This window comes from Tachysurus vachellii, chromosome 12 (assembly GCF_030014155.1).
Source record: "Tachysurus vachellii isolate PV-2020 chromosome 12, HZAU_Pvac_v1, whole genome shotgun sequence".
Taxonomy (NCBI): domain Eukaryota; kingdom Metazoa; phylum Chordata; class Actinopteri; order Siluriformes; family Bagridae; genus Tachysurus; species Tachysurus vachellii.
In genome coordinates this window covers 18620540-18641600 of record NC_083471.1, presented here as the reverse complement: position 1 = coordinate 18641600, position 21061 = coordinate 18620540, and the positions used below count along the sequence as shown (strand labels likewise).

General features: G+C 36.5%; 2 protein-coding genes across 3 annotated transcripts in view; one reads left to right on the top strand and one right to left on the bottom strand.

The window, feature by feature from the left end:
* Nucleotides 1-20939, top strand: part of iqgap2 (IQ motif containing GTPase activating protein 2) — a 34521-nt gene extending 13582 nt beyond the window's left edge. The window contains exons 7-38 of the mRNA XM_060882713.1: nt 295-408; nt 877-1055; nt 1696-1783; nt 1939-2102; nt 2520-2607; nt 2898-3058; nt 4049-4215; nt 4388-4512; nt 4784-4947; nt 8474-8564; nt 8780-8947; nt 9144-9286; nt 9406-9576; nt 10109-10192; nt 10489-10560; nt 10760-10829; nt 10930-11138; nt 11310-11462; nt 11670-11833; nt 12157-12381; nt 12523-12663; nt 13027-13111; nt 13226-13458; nt 14456-14588; nt 15835-15937; nt 16359-16500; nt 17543-17630; nt 18029-18241; nt 18398-18558; nt 18644-18787; nt 19732-19840; nt 20072-20939. Of these exons, the coding sequence (XP_060738696.1) occupies nt 295-408; nt 877-1055; nt 1696-1783; nt 1939-2102; nt 2520-2607; nt 2898-3058; nt 4049-4215; nt 4388-4512; nt 4784-4947; nt 8474-8564; nt 8780-8947; nt 9144-9286; nt 9406-9576; nt 10109-10192; nt 10489-10560; nt 10760-10829; nt 10930-11138; nt 11310-11462; nt 11670-11833; nt 12157-12381; nt 12523-12663; nt 13027-13111; nt 13226-13458; nt 14456-14588; nt 15835-15937; nt 16359-16500; nt 17543-17630; nt 18029-18241; nt 18398-18558; nt 18644-18787; nt 19732-19840; nt 20072-20185 (4466 nt within the window). The 3' untranslated portion in view covers nt 20186-20939. The remainder of the gene's footprint in view (nt 1-294; nt 409-876; nt 1056-1695; nt 1784-1938; nt 2103-2519; nt 2608-2897; nt 3059-4048; nt 4216-4387; nt 4513-4783; nt 4948-8473; nt 8565-8779; nt 8948-9143; nt 9287-9405; nt 9577-10108; nt 10193-10488; nt 10561-10759; nt 10830-10929; nt 11139-11309; nt 11463-11669; nt 11834-12156; nt 12382-12522; nt 12664-13026; nt 13112-13225; nt 13459-14455; nt 14589-15834; nt 15938-16358; nt 16501-17542; nt 17631-18028; nt 18242-18397; nt 18559-18643; nt 18788-19731; nt 19841-20071) is intronic.
* f2rl2 (coagulation factor II (thrombin) receptor-like 2) lies at nt 4582-7503 on the bottom strand. 2 transcript variants are annotated; one of them, XM_060882717.1, is made up of 3 exons: nt 7208-7503; nt 6664-7050; nt 6457-6581 (listed from the first exon to the last, which is right to left on the bottom strand). In XM_060882717.1, exons 1-3 carry the CDS (start codon nt 7302-7304, stop codon nt 6541-6543), a joined length of 525 nt encoding a protein of 174 aa, XP_060738700.1. In that variant the 5' UTR covers nt 7305-7503; the 3' UTR covers nt 6457-6540. The 2 variants fall into 2 exon arrangements, with proteins under 2 accessions (XP_060738698.1, XP_060738700.1); XM_060882715.1 differs by having other exon boundaries at nt 4582-7050; nt 7208-7499.
* Nucleotides 20940-21061: the final 122 nt, after the last annotated feature.

The window sequence follows — 21061 nt, the reverse complement described above, 5'->3', positions numbered from 1 at the left end:
ATCACAGCTAGTAATGTGGAGTTATCACCTATTGTTGTTTTATTTAATGACCTCATGGTTTATCTCAAATAATAATGATTAGCAGAAGACTAAAAGGAATTGAAAAATATTGCTCTCAGGAAGGAGACAAAAACATAAAGAAAGGATGCAATTTCTTGGCTCATGACTGGAAATGAGTGCAGTTCAACACCAGTCTTGTGTTTTATCACCGTTGTAGCACCGTCGATATACAGGACTGAAAAAAACATTGTACACGTTTTTAAGTGAATTGAAATAAGTGTTCTATTTCTTCAGAGGAGGAGATCAGTAACATGAGGAAAGAGTTGGAGAAGTATGGTATACAGATGCCAGCCTTCAGCAAGATCGGTGGCATCTTAGCAAATGAGCTCTCAGTGGATGAAGCTGCTTGTGAGTAAATACACCGATTTGATGGAAATACTACACTGTAATTATATTAGATTGTTGTAACAAATCAGACAATTATCATAAGACAACATTTACATAGAGATAGAGAAGTAGCTCTAATAGAGATTGTTTTAATAGAGTTACTCTGTATACTGTTGAGGATTTTCTTGGCTAACCAAATAAAAGTTGAATAATCAGCTATTGATTTACTGAACTGGAATACAGAAAATTTTAAAAACTCTATTTAATGAAATATCATAAGCCATACATATTGGTTAATAAAGAACGATACATGGCTGACTACAATTTAAAATTATACTTTTATCAGATAACTGAATTTCTAAGTACTCTTAATTATAAATTATATTTAAAGTCATTCCTTTTTTTCTAATTCAAACCTGAAACTAAAAATATGTTGTTTTTGTTCCTCCTTATTAATCTGCGTTGTCTTGTACTATATTCTACCTACAGTACATGCTGCAGTTATTGCCATTAATGAGGCCATAGATAAAGGTCAGGCTGAAGACACCATGTCAGCTTTGCACAACCCAAATGCAATGCTGAGGAACATCGACATGGAACTAGCTCAAGATTACCAAGATACACTGAGACAGGCCAAGAGGAGGAAAGAGACACTTGCCTCAGGACGTGTAAGACAAATTTTTCTTTTAGGTTTAAAACAGTGCTGTGGCAAAAGACCACACATCTAATCAATGCTACAAATTACACAAACAATGTTAGAATGTTTGAAGCACACCGAGTGTCACATGTTACACACTGACATGGCAAGTGTTGGTGTCTTAGTTCCCACAGACCGGATGGTACTTTCAGTTCAAAGCTATTAAGATATACAAGGCAGTGATATGTAGGCAGTGAAATTTCTGCTTATTGTGAGTTCTTAACATACTGGTGTTTGAACTTGAATGACCCCTATCTGCTTTTGAGTGATGTATCTCATCTAAAAAAAAGAAAAAAAAGAAAAAAAAAACATTTGAACAGTGTTTTAGACTCATTGTATCTTAAGTATGTAACCTAGTGAACCAGTTAATGTATCTAATGATAGAGACTTAAGCACTTTTGTACGTTGCTCTGGATAAGGGCAACATTTAGGTACAAAATGAACGCAACTCACTCATTTTATTCACTCAAGAGTCATTTTATTGACTCTTCGAATGCAGTTTTACCGGGTCAGAGGTTACTTTATAGAGCACACGAATTATTATATCGAATTATGCCAACTGTCTGCTGACTGACGGTCCACTAAATTTGTTTGTCTTTGTGTCTGTCCAGCGTTCTTCCATTGCAGCTGAAGAGAGAGATGTATATGAGGAGTTACTCACACAGCAAGAGATCCAAAACAGTGTGGATTTGGTCAACAGTGAGTGCACAAATTTTCTCTACTCTTATTTTCACTTTCCATGAATTTCATTTAATTCAAATTGCCAGTGTAAAATGTTTTCTACACGAAACGTGAATTATTGAGAAAAGCTTTGCTCAGCTTTCAACCTTGACATATGTATTCTCTTTTTGTAGTGCTTACAGCTTTGCAGAAGGTGAATCAAGCCATTGATTCCCAAGATAAAGAGGCTCTCCTTGCTGCCCTCAGGCTACCTGCGCTAGGCATTCTCAGTATATCTGAAGCGAACTCTCACTGGTACCTGGAACACTTCACTTCATATAGAGATCACAAAACTAAGGTGGGAATGGCTATATAAAATATTATAGTAACTAAAGTCTTGTTAGCTAAGGTGAGCTAAAGGTTAGCTAAGGTGAGCAAATAATTATTTTCTTTCTAGGAAATTTTTTAATTTAGACCTAATTTTTGTTAGGTCTGGATTTTTCTAACATAAGCTAAATCCATGTGGTTGTCTTTCAAATTAAACAAAGGAGGATCGAAAGCAGAGGTGATAGACTATCCACCCTATGATGTTATGTGATTTGTATCCAAAAATGTTAACAAAGACCTTTGCTCTTTTACTATTATCACATTCTTAAAAGCATCATTAGTCGCAGGCTCATAGCTGTTTTGTATCTATAGCAAGATACAAAATTACTTTGCACTGTTGGTTAAAGATATGACAAAGAAAGTAACTTAGGAACATCTTTTTCTGTAGGATATAGGTACTGCAGCTCAGCTGGAGAGAGATGAGATACAGAGGGCTGTGAGCACCTGCAATGACTTTGCTGAAGCAGAGAGACTAAGTATGCATGAACTTTAACTTTACTTTATACGTCGTGGAAACAAACCTTATGTCTTTTTGACTAAATATTACTCAAGCAGAAATGGTTCCTTATTTTTTTTAATTAAATAGCCAAAAAATGTCAAAAGGAAGGAGTGTTTTCGGCAAAGAGGCATAAAACAAGATCACACCAGGACGTAGTTCTGTTAAATAATAATGTAGTATTTGACATAAAATGTCATAATAAGTAGAAAGTAAATGTAAATATATATAAGTTAGCCTTGATGTATGTCATTGTTTTGATGGCTGTAGAGCAGAAATCTGTTGCTGCCATCAACGCTGCCATTCGTCAGGGTATTGCAGAGAACACAGTAGAGGAGCTGATGAACTCAGAAGCCCAGCTGCCCCTGGTGTATTCCACTGCTGCCAGTTTGTACCAGTCTGAACTCTTCAGCCTACAGAACAGCTCAAAGGTCAGCTTTTTGTATTTATTGGTTACATAATGATGTAATTGATTGCTATGGCCACAATGTTCTGTGGTCAATCCATTGCAGTTTTTATATATGCTGATATATTAAAATAAGACAAAACTGTAATTTGTACTACAAGAGACTGACTTGATATAGTAATTGATATGCATTTAGTGCACCAGGGAGGATCTGTATTTGCATAGTATATAGTGAATAGAAGGCCAATTTGGTACCGTGATTATTTATTGTTAGAGCTTAAATAAAACAATATATAGAGGAAATTATTGTCATGAGTAAATAAATCAGAGTATCGTACATTGTATTAATATTATTATGTTGGCTTTGTAGAATTTTCTGTTTTCCTATTTAAGCTTAGACAAAAATGTATAAATAGTAACTCCTCCTCAGGCTTTCGAGCCACATGTACCAAATTCGGATATGTTGTAGACACTGGTCTCAAGTTTGTTGCTTTTACTTTTCTAAGCGATCCGAGTACCGGTACTTCCGGTACCAGGTCTCAAAATGGCCTTTTTTCCCCATAGACTCCCATTCTAAACTTTGGAGGTTTAGAAAATTAGCACAACATGGACTTGTGACATATCAAATCACTCAGCCCAATGTGGGGAACTTCCTCAAGAGTATTCGGATGATGTCACATGCTCGTCTCCACTTACAATGTTTTGGCACCCTAGCTTTCTGTCTACTCGCTTCCAAAAGTAACACTGACCCTTATGTCCACTCGCCTCCAAAAAGCACCGGCCTTTGCAAATACTTGCATCGTCAAAGCCAACATCAAAGTTTGTCGCAACGAATTTTACAAATCTAGTTAATATTGTTATTATAAAAAGAGCAGACCCACCAGAGCACAATTAGCAAGTAATTGAGTACAACTGAATTGTAGTAGTGTTAACTCAGAATTAACATTACTTCAGGTTTGTTTAGTACTGATGGCTTTTCTTTTTACTGCTTATATTGGATTGTTCTGTGCCACAGAATAAGGCAGGTCTGAACCATGAGGAGTTGTGTGTTGCCGTCGAGATGCTGTCAGCGGTAGCTGTCTTAAATGAGTTGCTGGACACTAAGGATGCTGTGGCTGTCAGCGAGCAACTTTCTGACTCTCCACTTGGTTTCAGCAACATCGACCATGACAATATGCAGCGGTAATAAATCACTGTTTATTGCTAAGGATTAAGAATCTGTAGTGATGGACTTGGATGCTGCTGTTCCAGTTACTTTTCCCTGTAATTGTACTCATCTTGGATGAGCAGTTTTATTGTAAACAGTTTAGTAAATTTGGGTGATGATATATTATTTTGTTTTTCCTTCCAACAGGTATGCAGACATGCTGATAAAACTTAGAGCAGAATCTCTCACACAGAGCCAGGAGTTTCTCACTTGGAACGATGTACAGAAGTGCATTGACACCGTCAACTTTCAGGTTCACGAGGAAAATGAACGTAAGTGTTTATTGCAGACATACATTCAGCTGCCAAATACATAAAATAGAGACTCTTGTGGCTGATAAGAACCATGTAAATGATGACATTTATTTGGTTGCACTATTAATACACAATACATTTGACATGACTATATCATACTTAATTTTTTTTAAAAGTATACATGTATGTATTTTAAATTCACTGCACACTTTAACAGCCCAGAAAGTCCAAAAAGTTGTGTGTATTGCTGTATTTGTGGACACTAACCGTTTGACGCCTGTGTCTTCAGGAGTCATTGCCATTGCTGAAATCAACGAGGCCTTGAATTTTGGAGATGCAGAGAAGACGTTTGCTGCTCTAATTCTCCCAACAGCCAAACTACAAGGAGTTAATCCAGCCACAGCCAAACACTACCACGATCTGCTGCTGCATACCAAAGACCTCATCTGCAAGGTATTGACTTATTGACATCTTATTGTATTGTGTGATGTTGTTAAAGAATGTATTTTTTTTAATTTGCAATCTCTGATGACATTTGACACAGGACATCAACTCAGTGGCAATAGACTGAATGTATATACTTTATACTATACTTTCTTTATTTAACCAGGTAAGTCAATTGAGAACCAGTTCTCATTTACAATGACGATCTGACCAAGAGGCAGCATAAAAACTAATACAATACACATACAATACAGCTATAAACAATGACATGTAAAAAAACAAACAAATAACTAAAAACAAGTACGGTGATGTTCCTCGCAGTCCTTTAAAAGAAAACAAAATAAAATAAAAAAATGTAGACCTGAGGAAATGTTGATGGAAAGATTAAGTGTGTGTGTGTTTTTTTTTGTAAGACAGTTTAGCACACAAAGAAATACATCATCCAACATAGGATGAAACCTAAAAAAAAACTTTACAAACAGCAGGATGTTTTGTGAAAAGCAACAGCAGAGAAAAAGTCTTTTTTGTTTTGCTTTGTTTTTTTGTTTTTTTTTCCCCCAAAGAATTACATATCCTTAATAAAATGCCATTGTTTTTATATAGGGGGGCACGGTGGCTTAGTGGTTAGCACGTTTGCCTCGCACCTCCAGGGTGGTAGGCATGGTACAACCTACCAAATTGGCATCTCTGGAAAATTGTCCGTAGTGTGTGATTGAGTGAGTAAATGAGAGTGTGTGTGTGCCCTGCGATGGGTTGGCACTCCGTCCAGGGTGTATCCTGCCTTGATGCCCGATGACGCCTGAGATAGGCACAGGCTCCCCATGACCCGAGGTAGTTCGGATAAGTGGTAGAGAGTGAGTGAGTGAGTGTTTTTATATTGGGTAAATAAAATAAAACTGTTTTAATCAGTATAACACAAAGTAAATAGAAGCTAAGATTACTAAAGTCACTTTTGTTTTGCTATAGAACAGATACATGTGGCCCAGGCACAAATTGTTATACACACCTATGCCCAAAATAGACTTATAGATGATAGGTGAATTAAACATAATGTTTGTAACTTAGGCAATAATACAACAGTTCAAAGTTAGTGTGTGGTCACTGAACTCCTCAGAGATGCTCTTTTAAGGGAGATAAACCTCTCTCTGGAGTTTGTACTCTTTGTTATAAAGTAAGAAAGGAAGGGGTCCAGGCAGCTGTGAAAACAGCAGATACACACAGCTACACTGAAGTAATTATAGAAGTCGTCTTGGTTGCTTGTATACAGTCTCACATAATGTATCAAGTGGATTATGTTACTTGGTGTGAAACAGACCAAGAAGATCACAAATACAAGTGTGCTTGCCTTAATGTAATGTGTAAAATCACAGCTGGACTGACGTAGCTGATGCACAATTGATCCATAGGCTAATATGATGACAGCGAAAGGAAATATGAAGCCTAGAAAAATGAGGCATAATCTATAAGGTATCAGGAAACTATAGAGTTTCTCGTCATAAGGTAGAATGTCATGACACGTGACGATCCCAACCTGGGTGAGGTAGTAGCTTTGATGAGTGAGGAATTCAGGAGCCATGGCCAGAGCAAAAACAATCCACACAGTCAGACTTGCCCAGGTTGTGCAAGATCTTTTGGCGAGTCCTCTGTAAAGAAATGGATGTACAACAGCTAAATACCGCAACATGCTAACACACATGTGGGTGTACATACAGCAGTACATGTTACCATAAAAGCAGGCTGTCACAAGTTTGCATGCCAGCTCTCCATACACCCAGTTGTTGCCATTCAGATGATAGTGGACTTTAAGTGTGAGAGAGACCAGGAGGAGAAGGTCTGAAGCTGCTAGGCTCAAGTAGAGGATAGCACTAGACAAATTTCCTGTTTTCCGACAGAGAAAAGCCAGGACCAGGGTGTTTGAAGGAAGTCCAATAACAATAGCAATGACATAAGCTACTGGAATGATCCTGGTGCTGACGAATCCAGCTGTGTGTTTCACATGATTGTCGGAGATGTTTAGCTCTGGTAGATCGAGGGTAAAATTTGCGCTTATAGCTTTTTTCCCATAAAAGGTTCTTGGACCAATGCTATCTTTTGGTACTCTGCTACAGTTTTCTGAAATATAAAATAAATAATTAAATAAATAAATATTCCCATTCCAGCCCCATTTATGGATATCTTGAAGAACTTATAACTAAAAAAAATTGTAAATGATTGTAAGTTTTTAAGCTAGATTAGAAGTTTACTACATATTATTTTTAATATTACTTACGTCTGTGATGAAGATGGCTTGAGCTCACCAGCACAAAAGTGCACAAGAGTATCAAAAGCAGTCTCCACATGTTTGTTTCCACTAGAAGTCCTGGCATTCAATCAACATTCTGCCTATCATTCTTTTTCTTCTGGTGGTCACAATCAATACAATTAGTAAAGCACATCTTTAAATAAAAACAAATCCAAAGGCTTCTGAAAAACAGAACGTCCGGCTGAAGTTGAAGTTATGAAGCTGAGGCTGTTCGGCGGTTTCCTGTACAGACATGTAGGACACTGGCAGCAGAACAATCCCCTGATGCATGTGTCAGGATACTGCTGTGACGTCATGGGAGGAGATTACTGATTACTGGTTTTGGTTTTCATTTTTAACATAATGAAATCTTTATATTTATATCATTAACAGGTTTCTTTGTACTTATGGTTTATTTGTTCTTTGTTTCTAATTTCTGCTTCTGGTTAGTCACAGGATTATTCATTCATCTATTTAGAGTTAGAAAAATAAATAAATAAACATTTGAACATGACGCATTGTACGATATAGTGGACTAGACTGTTTCTGCTGGTACATGCAGAAACACTCACCATGTAATCATTCATATGAGCGGCTATGGAAAGACAGAAATCATAAAAAACTACTCTTTCATTTTCAGAGAATTGTACAGTTTTCTCTATGTGTACTGATCTTCTAGTTTTATTTATTTGTTTGTTTGTTTGTTAGTTAGTTTGTTTGTTTGTTTAAATCTAGGGGCTTCTGCATATGGCAAGCGATTCTATTCATATTATTATTTATCTGTTCTCGTTGTATCCTGCTGCTCTCTCCTCCTTCATATCAGTGAATTACAACAGTCTCCATACCCATCTCTATCTCTCTAAAATCCCCAAACCTACAAGCATCAAGTCTAGCAAATCCTCCCAATATAACTAGCATGACTGTTCAAAGGAAAGGAATTGTAAACAGCAGCAGTTAATCTGTGTCTCTATCTGCGTTGTGTGATTTCCTTTAGTCTTCCTCCAGAGATTGTTCTTTTTATTTCAGTAGCTTATTTTGTTTATTGTAAAGCTCTTTACAGCAAAATCTGTAGGAGATAAGGCCACACAATCTTTCTGGAATGTGAGCGAATGTGAGCGTTTTTTTTTTTTTTGATGGATAATGTTGCAGTTGTTACTATTATGTTATTTAAGTAATCAGTAGAAGAAAAATGTTGTTTTTACTTGTGCATGTTAGTGCTTGTATTGACTCGGTGATGTGTGTTTTGTAATGCAGCGATCAGGGGATGAATCTGCAGTTTTGTGGTTGGATCAGATTCAGGAGGCGATACACACTGCCAATCAAGACCATGAGGATGCTTTGAAATGTACGACCAAATGTGCTTTTTAACTAAACATTACATTCATACTCCACACTGCTTCTGAACATGTCGCACTACAGTTTTTACTGATAAAACCATTTCAGATAAAAAATTTCAGACCAAACTCTTGCATACAGTAAATCCTCCTGAATCTACATTAAATCTGCATTAATCCTTGACAACTTGTAACTACCCGTCGACTTTACCGTTTCTTATTCCAGTGGCTGAGGCTGTGGCAGACATTAACCGAGCGATAGCTGCAGGACTTGAAGAGGATACTCTGAATGCTCTGCAAAGACCATGTGTAGGACTGAGGGGAGTGCTGCCTGAATGTGCACACCTTTACCAGACTGACCTCCAACAGCTGCAGTCTCATCACACACAGCAAGGTAATGTTATTTTTTGTAAAAAAGAATATAATCCAACAGTTAGGGTATATCTAAATATAGAGATTATAAATAGATGTTTATGCTTGTCTCGGTTTACATATTGTTTGGGTTTTTTGTAATCTCATTTTAACTGTTGTTCCTCTGTGTTCATGTCTAGCCATGTTTCATGTTCTAATATGCCATTTTTTCTTGTTAGGGCATAGTGGTAGCTTGTGGGTGAAGCACAGAATTAAGGACAAATATGATTATTTCTACAACCTGGAAAGCCAAACAGGGACCTGGGTGGAACCAGATGACTTTGTTCATGATAGCACGCAGCTCACCAAAGAGGATATTCAGGTAGGTTATGAACAAACAGAGTCGTTTATCAGCAGTGAGGAGCATTTCAATTAATCAGCACTATTTCCCCGTTTGCTGTCCATTTCTAACAGCTCTTTTCAATCATGTTTCTAACTTAGATGGCTGTAAGCAGGGTGACAGCAGAATACAACCGAGATCAACTCTGGTTGGCCAATGAGCCGCTCATTATTCAGCTGCAGGCTTGGACTCGTGGATATCTGGTGAGGCGAACCTACAACGACAGACTGAATTATTTTAAGAAACAGGAGCCAAGTGTAGTTAAATTACAGGTAAGACTAAACCTTTTATTCAAAATTATTACATGGAATTAAAACTAATGCTATGCTATAATGCATACCGATGTCAGTTATGTTTTCATCTCATTTACCTTGGAAGGTTAAAGTTTCTTAAACAAACTAGATCACAAATTTAGTATTCTAATTTTTTCAAAATCCATCTTTATTTTTTTACCCCGAGTAATGTTTCCTTGCTGATATGTAGCTGGTTGCATTTCTTAATCCATAAATATCTTGTAATTACAAAAAAAAAATAATCCATAAATATTATTATTATATTATATTATTATATATTATATTATTGATTATTATTATAATTACTATTCTATAAATATAATTATGTATACGAAACACACTGCTAAAGGTGATGTTTTGTACTACATTCCCAGCAGTGCACCATTTAAAATTCAACAAATTGTGGTTTTGCTTTTTAGAAAACTAAAACTATTACATGGCTTTCTGTAAATCTGCCACTTTAGACTTATTTGTGTACACTGTCTTTTGATGTTTTATCCTGTGTGTGCAGGCATCCTGGAAGGGATATAAACAGAGGAAAGCTTACAAAAAAAGGCTACAGACATTACAAAGCAATGTACAGACTGTGGTCAAGGTAAACAATCTCTATCACTATTAAAATAATATGTATACATATATTATTAATACTGAAATACACACAGGCCTGTGATTAGAAAATGAAATGAATGAAAAGAAAAATGGTGGCTTATTCCGTTAGATAGTTTGATGGATTTGATATATATATATGTATATATGTATGTATAAGTCAACACTGATGAAGTTTAACACTGATGATTGATGATTGAAGAAAGTGAGAGAGAAATAGAAATGACCTATTTCTTTCTCATAATTGTTATATTTTTTTTAAATATTTTTATCTTTTCTGTTTAGTTACAGTCTTTTGTGAAAATGTGGCGGGCCAGACAAGCATACAGAAAGAGACTACAGTATTTCAGAGACCATGTAAGTTATTTATACTGATGGGATAAATGACACATTTGTTTTTTTAGACTGAAATTACAACCTTTACCTTAAAGCAATATTTTACATACATAGTTTAAAAGAATAGAATTGATTATAATGTAGCTCCACATTTACGGTGGTTCCATTAATGGAATATTTAGGAAGTATGATTATTAAACTTTATCTTTTGTGTGTACAGGAAAAAGAGATCGTGACGATTCAGGCTTTTCTAAAAGCTAACAAAGCCAGAGATGACTACAAAACTCTCAGTGAGTAAAATAAATATTTGCTACATATTTATGTGGATAGGTTTTGTTAGCATAGTAAAAATATTTATTTCTTTTTGCCATATCTTTTCATGTGTGTTAGCTGGTGCTCAGGATCCCCCTCTCTCCGTGGTCCGTAAGTTCGCTCATCTCCTGGAACAGAGTAACCTCGACCTGCAAGAGGAACAGGATGTGATACGTCTCCGTGAAGAAGTGGTAACTAAAATTCGTGCCAATCAGCAAATGGAGAAAGACTTGAACTTGATGGACATTAAGATCGGCCTGCTGGTAAAAAATAGAATCACTCTTCAGGTATGAACAAAATACAAAGGGAACGTGATTTTCCCCCTAAATGTACATGTTTGTTAGCAAAACAACACTTTGGGATTCTTATCTGTTGATACATGAGAACACTGCTTGAGTTTCGGGAATATAGAAACTCAGCCATTACTTTCTATTTCTCTATATCCTGTATTTAAACAGGATGTGGTGTCACTCAGTAAGAAGATGAAGAGCAAAAAGAGCAAAATAACCAAAGAAGATCTGGCCACAGGAGACAAGCAGGGAATCAAAGGCCTGAGCAAAGAGAAAAGGAAGAGACTGGAAGCTTACCAGCATTTGTTTTACCTCCTACAAGTGAGGCTTTATTTGATTCTGTCATTATAGGTTCAGTGTAGCTCTAATCCTTATATTACCACTCGGTAGCATATTTAATGTTATTAATCTTGAAAAAAAAAACACATTAGGATATGTAGTGTTGTAATTGGATACAAATCCAGTAATGGAGTTTTATTCAATAATCCAGTTTTCTTCATTGTTATTTATTTTCTGTTGTCGACACAGACACAGCCTTCATACCTGGCCAAGCTCATCTTCCAGATGCCTCAGAACAAGTCCACTAAATTCATGGACACAGTGATTTTCACCCTATATAACTATGCCTCAAACCAGCGTGAAGAGTACCTGCTGCTCAAGCTGTTTGAGACTGCTCTCAAAGAGGAGATCAAGTGAGAAAATACCCTTTTTTTTTATTAATCATTTCATTTTGTATGAGGGTTTAACTAATATAAATGTTAAATCAGTGCAATAGTGAATGATTCCACGACAGAAATTCTCAGTTTATCATTTTTATTACCTTTGAAGGCACTTTACAGTACATGTAGCATAGACTCATGTACTGAGTCTCATGTACTCATGACCCATTTGGTAATTATTTCACTGATTAAATAATTAAATTATGCTTAATTTGTCCTGAACTGATGCTAAATGTAAAATAGCACTGTGCTTGCATAACAGATCTACTTTTGAAACTATGTAATCACATGGGCAGGTCAAAAGTGGACCAAATCCAGGACATTGTCACTGGGAACCCAACAGTCATTAAGATGGTAGTAAGCTTTAATCGAGGCGCTCGGGGTCAGAACGCCCTCCGGCAGCTTCTCTCCCCAGTGGTGAAAGACATCATTGAGAACAAGGCGCTGGGCATAAACACTAACCCCATAGACATCTACAAGGCCTGGGTCAACCAGATAGAGTCTGCTACAGGAGAGGCGAGGTCAGTGATCACATATATACATATTTTATACTGTATATATATATTCATATAAACAAATATTCAATAGATATTTCATATACATAGAAATATAACCAGGTACAGAATAATGAAGAATTTTCTTCCTTTGATTGTGACTCTCAGTAAACTACCCTATGAGGTGACAGTGGAACAGGCTTTGTCACATGAGGAAGTGAGGAACAGGCTGGAGGTGTCTAATCACACACTGCGCGTTGTCACAGACAAAGTGCTCAGCTCTATCATGTCTTCGGTGGATGCCATACCGTAAGATCTAGATGTAACTTTGTGACATTGTGATGTGTTACATGTAAAACTTTGGATGGAAGATGGAAAATTTGGAGTTCATTGTACACTAGGGGGCAGTATGACTGTTTTTATCTAAAAACTGCAGTCTGACCCTCCCATTTCTATCTATTTCAGAGCTAAAATTGGTAAAGTATTTGTGCAGGCTGAATAAAGTGAATTTAATTTTTAATTTTTAATTAAAAAATGAAATAAAAAAATTTAAAAATCCCATTGCATACATAATGAGACTTCCTGGGACTACTGTATTCTTAATTCTTCAGTGAATTGTGGGGAATTCTATTTCTGTTTATTCTCTTTTTCCCATTTGATGTTTTCATACAGCTATGGCATGAGATACATTGCTAAAGTTCTGAAGGATACACTTCATGAGAAATTCCCGGATTCCTCTGAAGATGATCTTCTGAAGGTTAGATGTGAAACATTTCAATAGAACTTCACATTGTTTATACTGTAGCTAGGGTATGAGAACCATTAAACATGGCTGATAATGAAGCTGTTATTTTTCGTAATTTCCTAACAGATTGTTGGGAACCTTCTCTATTACCGCTACATGAACCCAGCTATAGTGGCGCCAGATGGATTTGACATCATAGACATGACGGCAGGAGGGCAGTTGCATTCAGAGCAGAGAAGGAACCTGGGTTCTGTGGCCAAGATGCTACAGCATGCTGCTGCTAACAAACTGTTTGAGGGCGAGGGTGATCACCTCACACCCATGAACAGTTATATCTCATCCACTTACCAAAAATTCAGGTTAGATATGAACCAAAAAAAGTGGTCTATTATCATTTGTGCTCACGAGTATGTTTATTATGAACATCATACTAATACGGCTCCAAAAACAATCACAATTTTTATTGCATCAAGGTGTTCGACACATTCCTTTGACTTTCTAGTCGAAGTTGTCATGGTTGCACTGCATGTTTGTCAGATGCAGATCTTTTCTACAACATTGTAAAGATGCTGCACTGGATTCAGACCAGTGACTGGGGAGGCCACTGCAGTATATATCCATGGTCACCCTGAATACCCCAGTTCATTATCATGACTGATTTATCACAGTCCAGAAGCTGATACATTCAATTCAATTCAATTCAATTCAATTCAAGTTTATTTGTACAGTATAGCACTTTTTACAATAGACATTGTCTCAAAGCAGCTTTACAGAACATAAACATAGAACAGAAGGTAAACATAAGGAACAATATAAAGAATTAATATAATAAAAAATTCAAGATTATTATATATCTATAGTTCACAATGTGTATGTATTTATCCCCAATGAGCAAGTCTGAGGTCACTCAGGCAGCAGTGGCAAGGAAAAACTCCCTTAAATTGGTAAAGGAAGAAACCTTGAGAGAACCTACAACAGCAGGTTCATATTTCATATTCCTCCCCGACCTTTTCTAGCCTTCTAACTTTATTAGTTGCTCTGTTTTAAAACTGTAATTATAGTAAGGAAGTGTGGCACTAAAATAAAAATAAACAGGGAGGAATTGCCTTTGTGCTAATGTGTGGCATCAGCAAAGAGGAGGGAGGTGTGTCATGACTTTAAAGTGTGTGTGTGTGTGTGTGTGTGTGTGTGTGTGTGTGTGTGTGTGTGCACGTACCCCTACTCATGAGTCATACTTACTGGAAATCCACAGCTTTGTGAATGCCCTTTTTTGTCTGTCTTTCATTATTTTCACAGGAAACAATCACGTACTGAAGTAACTTAAATAATATACTGCATGTGTGCTGTACTTTACAGAGTATTCTTCCAGGCTGCATGTGATGTCCCAGCTCCTGAAGAGAAGTTTAACGTAGACGAGTACTCTGACATGGTGACACTTAGCAAACCTGTCATCTACATCTCCATAGAGGAGATCATCAACACTCATTCAGTAAGCTTATGAGCTCATTTATGTAGAAGTAACATCTTATTTTGTGTTCTGTCTAGAGAGAGCGAATGAGAAATGCTGCCAAGGCCTCTCTTTATCTATAATCCCTCTTTGCAGTTACTATATGTGTTCCTATAACCATATAACTGATAACTGTATTGTCCGGTAAACATCTTATGAAACAGTAGTCAGAATCATTGATAGCCCCTGCTCATGGAATAAACACATTCTAAACAAACTCCTAAACATTATGGAATCAAAAGTGAATTTTATGTTTTCTCCCAAGAGGTTTAGGGTGGTTCATATGCATCATAATAACTTAAAAATACTTAAACCACACTGCATTCCAGACATATCAGCAGCTAAACACAACCTAAACTCAAGGACATGAAACTCAAGGACATCTACAATAAATGACAGCTCACAGAGAGCAAAATTTAATATGTAGAGCAGCAAATGTTCAAACTACATAAGGACTGCAAAATACCATCAGCAGTTTAGACAAAGACATTCTTTGCAACCACTATCTTATAACCTTGTTCTTGATAATACAATTCTGGGCAGATTTCTGAAAGCTTTGACTGCATCTTCATTTCTTGGTTTTGTGGTCTTCTTGGGAGAGGCCTAAGAAAGTGTTTAAGTAAGACGTAAGAGATCTAATAACTTAGCTATGTTACTGAGACTCCTTTTGACATGTAGGCAGTAAAAAGGAACAGTGATTTAAGGGAGAGGTGCTCGCTGTTTTGGCTGAGATGCTTTGAAGCTGTGGGGAATATCGGGAAAATCAGCCTGCTTTCTTATCATGCCACCAGTGTGAAGTGCTGAAGCTTTGTTTTTATATTGGCTGACTCCCATGCAACAGACTTCCCTACTGCTGACAGAGATAACAGACTTTCAGTACATATTATCAAACACTGTCCAATGGTGAATCTGTTTTGAATTAGCTTTGAAAAACAGTAGAACAAAAGAACACACTGTACACCCGAACTAAAGCTCGGTTGGAGATACGACATTGACACGTTGCATTAAATCATACGAGGTATTCGTTGCTACACAAGCTGTTTTGTCTTTTAGTATTTATAGTTTGACACTTGAGTATACTGTACATGATGTATATTGCAGATCTGTAATACGTTTATTAAAAAGGTGCATTAAAATTTGGAACTTTTTTTGGGAGAATTTATCTCCTGCTCTGTTTTACCAACAACTTTATAAGGTGTTTTGCTCATGTTCTCGTTCTATTCAACAGATTGTGCTGGAGCACAAGGAGGCCATCGCTCCAGAACCCAGCGATCTTCTACATGAGCTCTTGGATGACTTGGGAGATGTTCCAGACATGGAGTCACTGATTGGTAAAATAATGAACCATAATCTGATCTTATCCAGCTGCTATCAAAGCACAAAGTGGGAATGATCTTACCCTGCATGCACCCATATCAGAAGGGCTTATATATGTTCATATAGGTCAGGTACTGTATATGCGAGGGCTTATACAGTATACTATAAATACAGTGTATGTCATGTTTGTATACAGTCTTTCAGTTTAAATATGCAAAATGATATGATAGAAATTCAAAATGTTTTCTAAAAATCAGCATGATTGTTTAGGATGAAAGTTGCTCTGAAGAAAGAGTACATAAATGCAGGAACCTAAAAAAACTATGCATCAATTGTTTTTATTTTTTCATTTTAGGTTATACTTTTGACACTATTTTGATCCACAGTATTTGTGTAAATAGGTAACAAATGTATGAAGCTTTCTCCTATACACAGGTGAAGGTGCTGTGGATCCCAATGATCCTAACAAAGAAAACACACTGAGTCAGCTGGCTAAAACTGAGATCTCTCTTACTCTCACAAACAAATTTGAGCTAATGGATGGTGATGACAAAGACATGAAGGGACTGATGATGAAGTAAGTATCAAAAATATCACACAAGTTCTGGTGAAAAAGAGAGGTTACACATCAGTCCCCTGTGTTTTCTTAGTGGATGTGTTTAACCTGACTGTAGATTATAGAATCGTCATGTTCTTTGTTATTTTTAAAGTCCGCCCTTCATTTCCTATTCTATTATCTCACATGCCATGCTGGGAAGTGATGCGCAAGCCACTACTATCTCTTCCTTTGTTTAAATAATTCTTCTGGTGTTTTTTTAGCCACAATATATGTGACATTCCAAGAAATGAGGAGAAAAGCTGTAAGGCCATTAAGACCATAATCATGTCTTTCAGGATATAAGCCCTTACTGATTCCCAAAGTGCTTTTTTTCATGATCCCTTCTATATAAGCGTGTCTGCTAAATGACAAAATGTAAAAGTTATTGTGCAGTTAAAAACACATTTTTTCACGATTTGATTAGGATTCCATCTGGACCCAATTTTTTGTTATCTCTTTATCATAGTAACCTTTTTCATAGTGTAAGGGGTCTCTGGGGAGGAAGCAGAACATGTGAGTCAGACTGTTCTCCACTGGTGCAGATAGAACAGGGGCTTGATGTCAGGGCTTGATGTCTGAATGCTAACACAAAGTTTCCTGTCATGGTTACTCCCCCCTGCCATTACATGCATGTATTAGAATATTCTAGTTATTCTTTATCTGTTTCTAGAAAGAAACTCTTACATGTGTATATATGTATATATATATACATACATATATATATATATAGTGACAAAGTTAGACAAATCTTTATGAAAACAAAAATCTACACAAAAATAAAAGTAAAAGGTTTAGACAATTAATTGTATAACAAATTAAAAATATGATACACTTGCAGATGACAGTTAGTCGCAACCATCAGAACAGAAGTCTAATACAGTCAAACAGTTAATAGCAGATCTTAAATGATCATAAGCATGATTATGAAAACATCATATGATCATATGAAAATCATATTATGGCCCTAATCCTAACAGTTTAATCTGTTTTTTTTTTTGTTTTTTTTTTTATCATTTCAAAGAACAAAAAAGCTGATATTGGATGTGGTGAGAATCCAGCCTGGAGAAACAATGACAAATATCCTGGAGACTCCAGCTACTTCTCAACAGGTAAAGCTTTAAACTTCTAACTATTTGTCCTTATAATGTGATCCCTTACCAGGGAGACTTAAATACAAAATAGGAAAGCTGAACCAGTGATTAGTTTACTGGCACAAGTGAGAACAGTGCTGTGTTTATGTAAAATGTTATGTAACACCTTGAATTCGGTTGTACCTTAAAATTGACTTCGTTTAATTTAAATTGAGTGACTTATCTGCCATTTGTACAGGTTTTTGATTATTCTCTGAAATTAGCTTTCCAAATAAAGCTCTTATCATGTTTTACATAGCCTCAGATTAACATTCATGCAAACTAAACTAATCATCTTACTAAATACGCATGCAAAGTTCTGACCTCAGTCTTTAAACACGCATCACACAGACTCAGTCATTTACTGTATCACACAGGAAATGGAGCACATTAGGATGGTGGAACGTCGGGCGGCACAGGATGCTACTGCACCAGAGGGGCTGAAGAGCAGTCAGGGTGTACTGGAGGACACACAGCTGCCACTAGAGCAGAAGAAACGGAAGATCCTCAGGAATCTGCGCACTCTGGAACAGGCTGGCTTTGTCAGCTCTACTAACAAGTACCAGGAGCTCATTAATGACATCTCCAAGGTTGAGCACTGCTATAAACTTCTTGATGTTCCAGTATTAAATGGTGTTTCTGGTTTCTTAAGTAAAATTCTACCACTAGTAGACTCACTATAAACAAATATGCACACAGCATTTTTAAAGGCAGTAGAGTAATTATTTTGTACCCTGAAATAATAGGACATTCGATACCAGAGGCGCTACAGGCAGAGGAGAAAAGGGGAACTGGTGAAGCTCCAGCAGACTCTTAGTGCCCTTAACTCCAAGGCAGCTTTCTACCAAGACCAGATCAACTACTATGACACCTACATCAAGACCTGCCTTGATAACCTCAACAGAAAGTGAGTGGCAAAGTCTGTATTCATTTCTCCTTGGAAATGCACAGTATCATTCAGCACAATGCATCTTAATGCTGTGCTTTTACAGGAACTCTCGCAGATCCATCAAAATGGACAGAAAGGATGAAGAAAAAGGAAATAAGAAGTCGAAGCAGCAGTCTTTGAAGTATACAGGTGCCAGGTTGCACGAGAAAGGAGTCATACTAGAGGTTGAAGGCCTCCAGACTAACCAGTGAGTCTGTATTCAAGTTACAGTTTGTGGGCTGTGAAGGCAGCATTTGGGATTTGACAATGGTGGAAATAATAGCTCTGTAAAGATAACCTAACAATATCATTTACGTATAATAGCCTAACAATATCATGATAAAGGAAATGGTTTCTTATGCACATCCATGCTTATATAACAAGAACCAACGGGACAAAAAGACCAAATATTTTAATTATTCTTTATCTATTTCTAGAAAGAAACTCTTACATTGTCAGTATTTTTTAGGATGTCTGTACAAGCTGAAAAAATAGGGAGTGGCTTAAAACTAATGTAACTAGTGAGACAGTGCCACAGGTAGCAATATAATGTGCTTACAACAGCAGAGGATTACGCATCTAGTGCCGTTCCAGTGCAGTCCACATCCCCCCCTCACAGAGAAGCGGAGGTCGCAGTAGTACGATTTCCAGTATGTCTGAGTCCAGAGGGAGGGGGAGATGTTCACCTGGACACAACAGAGATGAGAACAACAACAAGAATGAGATTAGAGTAGATTGAAATGCATTTTATCCTTATTTTGAAAAACAACAGTGAGGTAACAGTGAGCCTTCCGATCATACACTATGACTAACTGTACAGCTATGACACCTTATCACCTTCACAAAAAGGATGAGCAGCCTATACTTTTATACTCTAAATAAACATTTGAATGATATTTAGAGAGCGTTTGTTCACACATCTTTCTTTTTTTTTATTGCTAATAATAACAAAAGCAAATAAGGTCTATCTTCCCACTTAACATGAACAGTCTTCTAAACTGTATGTATATATATATCCAGCAATTGTTTTGTAAAAACACACACACACACACACACACACACACACACATATATATATATATATATATATATATATATGTTCTTACAAAACAATTGCTGAATATTACTTTTTCCTTTTTTTCTTGTCTCTAGGTTGAAAAATGTAATGTTTGACATCTCACCCTGTGAGGAAGTTGGGGATTTTGAGATAAAGGCCAAGTTTATGGGAGTCGAGATGGAAAAAGTCCAGCTGCATTTCCAGGTAAATCCCTGTGAAACATTAGGATATGTGTGCTGTCAGCATATCATTGTGTTTCTCATTAATTTAATCCGTAAAGGACAAATAGCTGCTCTGAAATAACCTGACTTACAGTAATTGTTTGACAACAGAATTTATTTTTATGTTTCTATTACCAAATTATTAATACATGTATCTATACTAAATGTAATATTTATATATTGTTGTTTTTCTTTTCTATTTTTTTACTTGCAGGACCTGCTGCAGCTGCAGTATGAGGGAGTTGCAGTCATGAAAATGTTTGACAAAGCCAAAGTCAATGTTAACCTGTTAATTTTTCTACTAAACAAAAAGTTTTATGGAAAGTGACTTTAACATATGAAGATTCAGTGAACAGTTGTATGCAACGCTTAGCAAGAACGGAGTGCCTTCAATTTACGTTGGTTTTATAAAATCCAGGGGCAGCTAGAGCAGGAAATTCTTGATTCTTGGATTGGGTATTTACTGTAATTGTGAGATATCTAAACATATCAAGAGTTTAAATATCAAATCTGTAGATGAACAATTAGCGCTCGTGCTAAAATACTGAGGTATCCTTTCCCAAAGGCATATCACCTAAAGATACAGTTGAGGAAAGTACGTTGTACACTCTACTGTACCTACTGATTAAGGTGATCTGAACTGAACAATGCATTTGGAAACTAATGGAAGCCCAAAGCTGGAATCAAACTGAAACCATGAAGACCAGCTCATCATTCCATTGACTCACCTGTCTGACATCTTTTATTTTTATGTACCCCCTTAACCCTATAATTGTACATGAATTATATTTTAAATTGTATTAAATTTGAAGTATATATTTTATATTGTATGGAAACACGGTTTTATATTGCTGTAAAAAAAAAAAGGGAAATTAGTTTTTCTATGTATTTCACTATGCACTACTGCCTCCTAAAAGGAAATGAAATAGAAATAGCCAAAATGATTCAATGGCATAAGATAAAAAAAGGGAAAAGCCTAGCATGTGATTACGCTGTTTGTCTCTTCTCAGTAGTCTTCAAGCTCTTACCGTGATACACTGAAATGTTGACTATTACTTAATAAATAAATACATCACAAATTATCCTGCTTGTAAACGTATGGGTCTGAACATTTAGCTTTTTGTGTATCTGTATAGCCACAAGAAGTTTTAGCAAATGATTATAAACCTTCTAAAGACATAGGAGGGGAATAGTTTAGCCAAAA

Excerpts from the sequence above, each read along its gene's own strand:
- f2rl2 (XM_060882715.1), bottom strand. The coding sequence starts at position 7,304 with ATGCCAGGACTTCTAGTGGAAACAAACATGTGGAGACTGCTTTTGATA. Across the intron at positions 7,051-7,207 it reads AAGCCATCTTCATCACAGAC|AAAACTGTAGCAGAGTACCA; the intron begins GTAAGTAATATT and ends TTTATATTTCAG.